Below are 11,321 nucleotides of genomic sequence, written 5' to 3'. Positions count from 1 at the left end.
AAATGATGAGTTTCTTTGATTTTACCAAATTTAAAACCTCTGGAATATAATCAAGAGGAAGATGGATGATCACAAGCCATCAAACCAAGCTGAACTACTTGATTTTTTTTTGTACCAGTAGTGGCATAAAGTTATCCAAAAGCAGTGTGTAAGACTGGTGGAGGAGAGCATGCCAAGATGCATGAAACCTGTGACTAAAAAAACAGGATTATTCCACCAGATTTTGAACTCTCAAAACTTTATAAATATGAACTTGTTTTCTTTGCATTATTTGAGGTCTGAAAGCTCTGCATCTTTTTTGTTATGTCAGCCATGTCTAATTGTCTGCAAATAAATGCTCTAAATGACAATATTCTTATTTGGAATTTGGGAGAAATGTTGTCTGTAGTTTATAGAATAAAACAACAATGTTCATTTTACTCAAACATAAACCTATAAATAGCAAAATCAGAGAAACTGATTCAGAAACTGAAGTGGTCTCTTAATTTTTTCCAGAGCTGTAGATGGCCAGCAGGTTGCAAAAATGACCATTCTACTTCTCTCAATTTTTATGGATCATTTCTATTAGTCCACTCATTCAATTAAAGCACATTTCAATGCGCCATAATAATCTTTTTATGTACACTGCCTGGCAAAAAAAAAAAATCACCATAAAAAAAAAAGTCACACACTCTAATATTTAGTTGTACCCCCTTTAACCTTGATTGCTGCACGCATTCACTGTGGCATTGTTTCAATAAGCTTCTGCAATGTAACAAGATTTATTTCAATCCAGTTTTGCATACATTTTTCACCAAGATCTTGCAGCAGCATTAATCATGGTAGAGTCTGACCGCTTCACAAAGTCTTCTCCATCCAGCACATCCCAAAGATTCTCAATGAGGTTACGATCTGGACTCTATGGTGAACAATCCATGTGTGAAAATGATGATCTCATGCTCCCTGAATCACTCTTTCATAATTCCAGTCCCATGAATCCTGGCAATACAGGCATACCTCAAATACATTATTAATATTTGTCTTATCTGTCCACAACAATTTTTTTTTCTGTAATCAGGTAATCCTGTTTTTTTTAAGATAAAACTGGCGATTACTTAAAGAGGTAGTCCTTATTATTTTGTTTCTAAACTGAAAGCAGAAGTAAAAACACTAGTAGCAGAATAGCAGAATAGTAAAAACAAAGAAACGAAAGAGTGAAGTTTCTGACTGAGAACACTCTCTCTCTCTCTCTGACTGAACATAACCTGGAATCGGATTAATCAGTTCTGAAAGGAGACCCCCGCCCAGTTTAAAATGATTCTTCCGCATGCTCAGTGCAATTACCAATTCCTACCAGAGAGGGGCCAGCTTTAAGCAAATAAATAAATAAATAAATAAATAAATAAATAGATTTTTTTGAGATCTTGATTAATGATTAAAAAAAAAAACTCAAGAAAGAGAACTCCAGTACCCAGAACCTTTTTATTTATTTTGAATACAGGTTTTAAAATAATTAACAGCATAAAATAAAACCAACATGTCAAATTAATCGTGTATGTGTAATTAAAAAATTGTTAATATATATTAGATATAAGCTAATTGACTTGGCTTATAAGAGAGTGATTTGTATCCGTGATTTATGCAGGGCAGGGATGTCCTAGATTCTTCACAAAGGGTCGGCATGGCTGCAGGTTTTCATTCTAAACAACCAGCAGAACACTGTCTACAAGCAACCCCTGATTTAGGGGGACTTTTTGTTCAATTTTGTCCAAGACTGATGAGTGATGTCTTGTGCTGTCAATCACAGTAATTCTTCTCATCACATTAGTTTCACTTGTTTCTGATAAAGCTAGTTAACCCCTTAACAGGCCAGGATTTTTGTCAATTGTGTACCTGACATTAATCCACTAAATCTTGAAGATTTTTATGCAAGCATTACAAAAAAAGCTTCTGTCTCTTTCCTGAACTTCATTTTAAAATCAATATTTTCCTGAATACAACAGTTTATGCCTTCCACTCCTTTAGTTTCGTTATGTTTGTCTAGTTTTATGTCTATTTACAAACCTGCAAAATTGGGGTTGATTCCTGTTACTGATCTGAAATTTTAAATTAAGTGGAGCAGAGAGAAAGTGAACAGGCAGCTCCTCCAAATGTACTGTAGGAGATTTCAAAGCCCTCATAGTTTTCAGAATGTAAATACGATATTTTACTGCAGAAAAGAAGGGTTTTGTATCACCTACACCTGTAGCCTGTATACAGGACAAGGCATTGTATGGGGCTAACTAGCTAATCACGTTTTGACCATTAAAACCAGTTTTAACAATCTCAAACCAGGTCTAGTCTTTGCTGGATTCTTCAGCTGGGCTTTTTTTTTTACTTTACTGTGTGCTTGCTGATCATTACACCACTACTTTACATGAGATAATTCACATAAAGAACCATTAGTGTGAAGAAGGTGGAGCCAAAGGAACTGCAGCACTTTTTTGGGTACAGTAGCGTGCAAGATAATACATTAAGCATAATCTTATGAATGATTATCATTAAGTTTTATCATAAATCAGATACAGAGGTTCATTTCTACCCACGCTTGCAGACTTGAAATAGTAATGTTGCAGTAAACAGTAGATCTGCAGGATTCCTGTGGATCAGTGATCTTACACTACAGAGGTTTACAACTGCCACCCTGTTTAATTTATTACACCCATGGTTAAAAACTGCATTCTTAACTAATCATTATTGTTTAGCTTGATACAATAAAATAAACCTGAAGTGTATTACATACAGGAAGTTTGCAATAATTAATGTCCAGGATAAATGTCCACATGCTACATGCGCAGCTAACTGATACTCATTTTAGAATTAGATAAAAACAATGATAGGAAGTGCTAGGAGGGTGTAAGGATATAAGTAAACCTGTGCAGTGTAATGGACTCCCAGGACTGCAGTAAAAGACTGCAAAGGCACTCAACTCAGCTAAAAAAAGGCATTACCAATAAAGTCATGTAAAACAAACTGAAGACATCCCATCAACACGTTTTGCTTTTTAAACATATTTACACACACGGACCATTGAATCTTCATTTGAATTGTATTAAGAGATGGAGATGATATAGCTTAACCCATAAAACTGAAGTAATGTACATTATAAATGATCTGTAAAAATATAATTAACAGAAAACCTAAGCAGCAGCAATGCTTAACCAGGCCATGGCTTTTCTATTTTCAATGTTTAACAGTAGGTATGGGTTCTTGTGCTCAAATAGTGTGCTTAGATTGTGCCAAGAAATCTTCTATATCTGTTATTGCTACCTACAGCATATAGGCAATTCTGCACTATACACCTAACTTATCTGTACACTGCAACTCAGCTGTTAAAATTCTTTATTTCTGTAGTGTATATTTAGTGCCATTTTCTTTTATTATTATTTTTATATTATTATTATTATACGATATATATATATATATATAACATCAACATATATATATATATATATATATATATTTTTTTTTTTTTTTTCTGTTATTTGACATCTTGTTTATTTAAATTTTTTATTATAATTATCTCTGTACAGAAAGTACAGAGTAATAGATTTTAGAGTAATTGATTTTTTGGTTTTGGTCATGGTGAAACCACTACCATCAGCAACAATGTGTCCTCTCTAAGCGTGTTTTGATCATCTGCAGCTTATGTGCTGCACCTCTTTCTAATTTTACATTTTAAGTGTTAGTACAAGTGGGGGTGTACCAAACTCCAAATTGTTACTCACAAAAAATAGCATGTATATTCATTACATTTTGCAATTTATTTTTAAAAGCCTTAATTTGAGGACTGTAACTATTTTTGTTTGGATGACACATTTCACCGATATATGTATTTTACAAAGATAATGTCTGCAAGCTCACTCTCGTTAATAAAATCTACTGGCAAAGAAAACCATAATGGTCAACATCAAGCAAAAAAGAATTTATGTTATGTTCATATATTAAACAATAAATCAATATTGTAATTATTGTGACAGGTTTACTTCAGTTTTATGTGTTTATTAAAACAGGCCAGCATTTTTGTTAATTTTCTGCCTGATAATACACATGTAAATCTTGAGGATTTCTATTCAAGCATTACATAAAAAGCTTTCATGTTTGATAATTAACATTACTACAAATTTTCATTGTTATTGTAATAGAAATTATAAACAATAATTAAGTAAATCTGCAACTTTAAAAATATAATGAAAAACATTATAAAATTGGCTCTTTCCTGAACTACATTTTTAAAATGTGTATTTTCCTGAATACAAATCAAACATTTAATGTCCTTCAAACCTTTTGTTTCATAACAGTTGCCTAGTTTTTATGTCTATTTTCAAAGGTAAAGCAGAATTTGGGTAGATTCCTGTTACTGATCTGGAATTATTAGGTGGAGTAGAGAGAAAGTGAACAGGCAGCTTCTCCAGGTGTCCTGTATGAGATTTCAAATCCCTCACAGTTTTCAGAATGTAAATAACTTATTTTACTGCAGAGAAAAAGGGTTTATATCATCTACACCTGTGGCCTGTATACGGGCAAGGCCTGTAAAGGGGCTTTAATATTGTCCCCATCACTCAATATTGTTCAAATGAAGATCAGATCTAAAGTATTGATGTTTTCATATGTTCAAAAAGAAAGTTTTTCATGGGGAGTCCCATATTATTTACATGTCTATCTTTTTAAAAATATTTATAGCTTTGATTTAGAAGTTTAGGTTTAAGGTTTGTAAGTATAAGAAACAGTGACAGATCAGTGAGATTTACGCAGGGTTGGCAGAGCAGTTCTTTGGTTAAACAGCATGCAGCTTTACTGCTTGTGGATGGTTAGCCTGGAAGGCAGGATGGCCATGGGTGTGCTGTGGAGCCCGGGGCCGAACAGTGGGAAGAGCTTGGAAGGGAACTTGTCGGTGTAGGTGACGAGATGCCTTCCATTGCCTGCATCCCAGAAGGACACCTCGCCCTTATCCATATTGAGCTTCACCCTGATGGTCTCCGGCCTCCTTTCCACGGTCAGCACGGTGCGGGGCGTGGTCAGGGCGTTGTACACTCCTTTGCTCAGGCCGATGCTCCACACTCCTCCGGACGTGGTCACTGTGAACTTCCTTTTACGAGCCACGGACTCTTTGCACACCCCGACGATCCACTTGGGGTTGTCACCCACTTGCACCTCCCACCGGTGACGACCAGAGGTGAAGCCCTCCGAGCCCAGGACAAACACACAGGGGTCGAAGCGCTCGGGGTTATCAGGGAAGGACTGTCTCTCCGGACTGTCCCTCACACTCGCGTAATCAGGAGACATGGAGAGCCAGGGGGAGACAGTGTTCGGATCCATGATCACAGGAACTGTGAAAAAAACAGAAATCATGTTTTACAGTGTACCTGCCTCTCTCACTGGATTTTTACTACAAAGCAGAAGATGCCAGCATTTTAGAACCAAATAATATTAGAAAAAACAGTAATTTACACTAGATTTCACCTAAAGTCAACATAAAATTCTGCATATTCTGTGTGTTTGCAAGAATCTGATAGTATGCTACATTTTACAATAAACATCACAGCCATCAAACCAAGATGTACTGCTTGAATTTTTGCACCAGGAGTGGCATAAAGTTACCCAAAAGCAGTGTGTAAGACTGGAGGAGGAGAACATGCCAAGATGCATGACAACTGTGATTAAAACTAGGTTTATTCCACCAAATATTGATTTCTGAACTCTTAAAACTTTATCAATATGAACTTGTTTTCTTTGCATTATTTGAGGTCTAAAAGCTCTGCATTTTTGTTTTGTTATTTCAGCCAATTCTCATCAGTCATTTCTCATCAAATAAACGCTCTAAATGACAATATTTTTATTTGTAATTTGGGAGAAATGTTGTCCACACTTATACAATAAAACAACAATGTTCATTTTACTCAAACATATACCTATAAATAGCAAAATCAGAGAATCAGAAACTGACGTGGTCGCTTACTTCCAGACCTGTACATATTGATTGTTTAAAATCTGTGCCAGCATAAAACAAATCAGATTATGTAGAAGACTGCATTTTGATGCCTTTGGCAAATCTTCTTCAATAGAAAAATGTGCTCAACAACCTGTAAGACCTGCTTGGTTTAGGGCTGTTCTGCAGGTTACACTTGTTTTCACTTTGGTAGACATGGATGACAGAGCTAAATATCAATTTAAACAACTCCATACATGAGAAAATCCCTATAAAACCCCTTTTCCACAAGCTCTGATGGAATATTTACTGACATACCAACTCAGACATTGATATTCATATAAGCTGAAGTAATTCCTGACAGGTGAAAAGTGCTGAAATCTGTGGGAGAAGCTTAAATCAAGGAACCACAACCAAACCGGGAATTCTTACCCTGTGTGAATCAGTCCAGAGCATTACATATGCCTTGGGATTAAATTACATTAGCCCACCTCCCTATTTTTTAACACCCATTTGAACAGGGTTTTACATTACCACAGTGAAACTATTTTAAGGAACAGGTCCACAGACAGGTTTTTCAGAAACTGCATATTACAATGCCACAATACCAAAAAAACAGCCACTTACGACATTTAACATGAGATTGCATGCTATACCAGACTTTGTACCCCAGTGCTCCAACATGCACAGCCATGTTAATCAGAGCTTTCTGAATCTTTGAAGGGTCTTCATTAGTCCACTGGGCCCTGGAGGCAAAAGATTTGAACAATATGAAAAAAGCTACTATGATACATGGATTTATTATTTTATAAATATGTATATTTTGTCACTTTTCTAAATATAAATTCTAAAAATTTGGGATGCTGTGTAAATTGTAAATGCATGTAATTAAAAACAGAATGCATCGGTTTGCATTTCTCATAGACCCATAGGCACTAATGCAACCCCATACCATTAGAGAAGCAGGCTTTTGAAATGTGAGTTATTATCAAAGTGATAAGACCCTTTACTCTTAAATCCCCAGGACAAGGTGGCCAGATTCTAGATCTTTTGATGATATTATGTACTGTAGGTGAATGAATATTCAAAGTCTTCGCAATTTTACAGAGGAACATTTTCTACTTCTTTCCAGACTGGTAAACCTCTAACCATTTTCGCTTCAGAGAGTCTATGCCTCTGTAAAATGCTGTATTCATACCCAGTCTTGTGATTTAGGTCCATTTTGCTCCTCCAGCTGTTTTTTTTATTTAGTACAATTTTTTTTTTTTAGCCTTTTGCCCTGTTCCAAATTTTAAAGATGTGTTACTACCATAAAGTCCTAAATAAATTAATGCATTTTATGAAATGGTAAAATGTCTCACTTTTATCATCTGAAGTGTATATTTTGTATAGTGAATCAAATGTATTTTATTTTTATCTTTTACAGTTATTTACATTTTACACAGCAACCCAACATTTTTTAAATGTAAATTTAATGAAGGAACTCATGCAGTAGCTTACCTTCGTTTAAGAGTCTGGAAGTTCTGTAAAAAACAAAAAAAGTTAAAAAAGTTAGTTTAAAAAAAAAAAAAACACAGCTTTATTGAAAGGTAATAAAACACAGTTAGTCTCATACTTGTAAGAAAGTCAAATCCTCTGCCCCCATTTCCCTCTTCACTGACTGAATCAGCTCTGAGAGAGAATTGATCTCACGAGCTATGCTGTCAATCTTCTCCTTCACGACCTGCTTCTTCTCATCTTCTTCTTTTTTTAGGGCTTTTATTCTGCTTGCCTCTTCATCTCTCAGGACCTGATGAAGTCTTTCAAACTCCTGCTTGATTTGCTTTTCTGCTTCCTCAGACTGGCTCTGAGAGTTTTGATGAAAACAGAAGTTAGTATACAATCCTATTGAATTATACTTATTTATTTCCTCTGTTAGCAGAAATATTATTAACAGTAATACAATTTGCCTGGAAGCCACAGTGAGTGAGCCATGACTGAACAGGATTACCTGTATAAAAGTAACTGTGTCACCATATCTTTTCTTCATCCTCTTAAAAGAGTCCAGCTTTTGAGTTAGGATGCTGATTTTCATGTCGAGCTCCCCCTGCAACAAAACATGTGCATATCTGTTGTGCATAAATCCAACGATTGATTCTACTATGCAAACATTCACAGTTATCATACATAGATTGTTATCCCAGAAGTCATGGGACTTTTGCCTTGTTGCACATAAGCTAAATAATACTGTCTGCCAAAGTCAACTGATTGACCACATTGACAACACTAGCCAGACACAGCAGGTCACAATCATTACCACCCACTGGGATGTCCACTGTCCACTTTGACACTGAAAGAAATTAAATGTTCCATCCATCTGGTAACCAATTAGAACATATTTGCTGCTTGATGCAATAAAACACTATGTTCTTATATATATTTTTTAAATACATTTATTGTACTCCAAATACAGCTGCAAATAATGCACTATTAGTATTATGGCATGTTGAAACTTTGATTTTAAAAAATCGTCTGTTTATAATATACATTGCAGAAACAAATATTTCAATGTTTATCAAAAATATATATATATTGCTGCTTAAACATCTGACAGTTGACTTTTGTATGGGTTCATTTCAGCTTGTTGTATTAAGGTTGTATTGCTTATTTCTGTTTCTCCAGTTTTCTCCAGTTTCTTTTACTTCAGTATTTCGGTTTTCTCCAATTCACCACAGATTATACACTGCCTGGTCAAAAAAGTCATCTCCTGTATTTAAGTAAGTAAATAATGTGGGGTTGATGCTGCAGTTGGTCAGGTTTAGGTTCAGCAACAGTATGTGCTGGAAGAATGAGGTCAGCTGACTACCTGTATATACTGAATATAGACCAGGTTATTCCATCAATGGATTTTTTTCTCTCCTAATGGCACAGGCATATTCCAAGATGGCAATGCCAGGATTTATGAGGCTGGAATTGTGAAGGAGTGGTTCAGGGAGCATGAGATCATCATTTACACACATGGATTTTTCACCACAGAGTCCAGACCTTAGCCTCATTGAGAATCTTTGGGATGTGCTGGAGAAGACTGCAGAGGTCAGACTCTACCATCATCAATGCTGCAAGATCTTAGAGAAAAATGAATGCAACATCGGATTGTCAGTCACACTAGATTAGCAATCAAAGCTAAATGCGGTGACCTTTTGTTTTTTAAGACCAGACAGTGTAGAATGAAGTTTTTTTAGCACCTGTACTGCAGGGCTCACAGTGATTATACCTCAAACATGGCGATTGGTTGACGCATGGTAAACACACGTGACTGTCCATGACAGAGAGCAGAACAGAAGTTGCTCAGAAACCCATCAAAAACAAGCTAAACTAGATAAACCCCCTGAAAACAGATTATTACTGCAGGTCTCAGACTCGTTAGCTGAAGCTAGGTGAGCTAGTTTACCTTACAGAAGGGAACTCCCTGGTCTAGGGGAAGGAAGTCGTGTCCGCTGTGCAGAGTCACGCAGTCCACGCAGATGGGCACCTCGTCTTTAATGCAGAAGAGCTGCAGGTCTCTCTGGTGGAGTCCGCAGAGCACGTCTAGAGCTCCGGGCACTCTCCAGCCTTTCTCCTTCTGGAAGGACTCGCAGGTGTTCTTCAGCGCGCGGTTCGGGATCGGCTGCTCCCCGTCGCAGCACTTCCGGCACACGGGGCACTCCTTCGAGTGCCTGTGCTTCCAGCTGGACTCCAGACAGGCCCGGCAGAAGCTGTGGCTGCAGGACAGCAGCACGGGGTCCCGGAACAGCTCCTTACACACCGGGCAGGTCAGGTCCGACTCCAGCAGCGACGGTCTCTCCTGGACATCTTCCTCCTCCGCGGCCGCCGCCATGTTTCCGTCCGACGGGTTACTTTCGCTTTCCCACGCCCGCTCCCTCTCCCTGCCCGGCGGTAAACACCGCTCGCAGAGACGCGGTCTTTTCCGCTGACTCAGGGTCGCTCTGTTCGGAGCTGAGGGAGGAATCGGACGGGTACGGGTCCGGTTTCTCTCCTCGGCTCTCCGTATTTAAGAGATTTAAAGTAGTTTTTCCGGTTCGGCCTTCTTCCTGAAATTCTGCCCTGCTGCTTACCCAACTTCTGACGAGCTGATCTCTGAAGATGGGGCGGAGCTTCGTAATGTGGGCGGAGCTTTGTCAGCTGGTTTCAGTATGACAAGTTTTATTTATTTTTATTTTTTTGCACAACGTACAGTCCAAAACAAATAAGAAAACACAAAATTAGGTCACGAACAAAGTTCAAACAACCATCATTACAAAAATATAAAAAGCAAAAACACACACAAAAAATCTTCAAAATATCTATGGATTCATTATTTAAGCCTGAATAAGCAAATGTTTGGAATAAGGGTATATTTTTTGTGAATTTCGTTTTGTGTGTATAAAATTGACCCATAATTACAATTAAATTTACTATAAATCTCTCCTTGTAGTCAAATAAAGGGTCATCAAAAATATACAATATATATTGCACTTTAAGGGTAATTTCCATAACCAACCTCCTCTTCAGGTGTAAAAAAAAATTCCAAAAAGAGCAAGAAAATACACAATAAAAAATAAGTGTTTAATGGACTCTGTGGCTCCAAATCTAAAATCTTAAAAAAGAAAAAATGAACACTCAAACTTCACTTTGCCCAGCATTTTCCTTAATAACTGAAGTGTCAAAATGAAAATTAAAATGCACTATGCTCTTAGTTTTTCAACTGTGATGAGCTACAGATGTGATGAAGTGCAAAAGAGATTTTTCAGCTGATATTTCAGTTTTCAGCCCTCAACATACTTTCAGTGCCAACATAAAATTTAAAGTGAAAAGCGCCACCTAGTGCTGATATAAACATATGGTATATATTGGTAGGCAGGGCTTAATGGAGTTCAGGGAGTAATGAGGGATGTGTTATCAGTGATCTACCCTCACCGGCCAATTTATCAGCTTCGGCCTATAGTACATCTGATAAGTTAACAGTGGATCTGATAAGTTAAGCAGTGAGTGTGTAGCATTTGTACCCGTCAAAATTAATTTACGGATTTGTGGACCTGGAGTTTTTACTAGTCAAAATGATAGATTAAAGCATTCTTTAGGGCCAAACCATTTAGAGCTTAATATGTTCAGAGGAGGATTTTGTAATCCATGAAGAATTATCTTGTAGCCAGTGCATGGGTGGATAAAAGAAATTCATTTTTATTTGACATGGATTTCCATAGACTTTAATCCTCATGCCTATAACCTGCATTCACAGGTTCATTTAGCAGTTTTTGCATTATTGCACACCATGTGTCCAAAAACGTAGGCCAAACAAGGTCAACAGAGCCAGTAATGAATCTCTGTCAGCTGCAGCATTGTCAAACATACAGAA

The 11,321-nt window shown here is 37.0% G+C and overlaps 1 protein-coding gene across 1 annotated transcript; it reads right to left on the bottom strand.

Annotated features, from left to right (window-relative positions):
* Positions 1 to 4,764: 4,764 nt before the first annotated feature.
* trim35-28 (tripartite motif containing 35-28) lies at positions 4,765 to 10,078 on the bottom strand. The gene is made up of 6 exons (XM_007236524.4): positions 9,378 to 10,078; positions 7,938 to 8,033; positions 7,563 to 7,793; positions 7,448 to 7,470; positions 6,575 to 6,693; positions 4,765 to 5,348 (listed from the first exon to the last, which is right to left on the bottom strand). The coding sequence occupies exons 1-6, from the start codon at positions 9,801 to 9,803 to the stop codon at positions 4,813 to 4,815; spliced, it is 1,431 nt and encodes a 476-aa protein (XP_007236586.1). The 5' UTR covers positions 9,804 to 10,078; the 3' UTR covers positions 4,765 to 4,812.
* Between the last annotated feature and the right edge of the window lie 1,243 nt (positions 10,079 to 11,321).

Source organism: Astyanax mexicanus, chromosome 1 (genome assembly GCF_023375975.1).
Source record: "Astyanax mexicanus isolate ESR-SI-001 chromosome 1, AstMex3_surface, whole genome shotgun sequence".
In the NCBI taxonomy this organism is placed as follows: domain Eukaryota; kingdom Metazoa; phylum Chordata; class Actinopteri; order Characiformes; family Acestrorhamphidae; genus Astyanax; species Astyanax mexicanus.
This window is presented reverse-complemented; position numbering and strand designations above follow the sequence as displayed.

Excerpts from the sequence above, each read along its gene's own strand:
- trim35-28 (XM_007236524.4), bottom strand. The coding sequence starts at position 9,803 with ATGGCGGCGGCCGCGGAGGAGGAAGATGTCCAGGAGAGACCGTCGCTG. Across the intron at positions 7,794-7,937 it reads ACACAGTTACTTTTATACAG|AGCCAGTCTGAGGAAGCAGA; the intron begins GTAATCCTGTTC and ends CAAAACTCTCAG. Across the intron at positions 7,471-7,562 it reads AGGATTTGACTTTCTTACAA|AACTTCCAGACTCTTAAACG; the intron begins GTATGAGACTAA and ends TGTTTTTTACAG.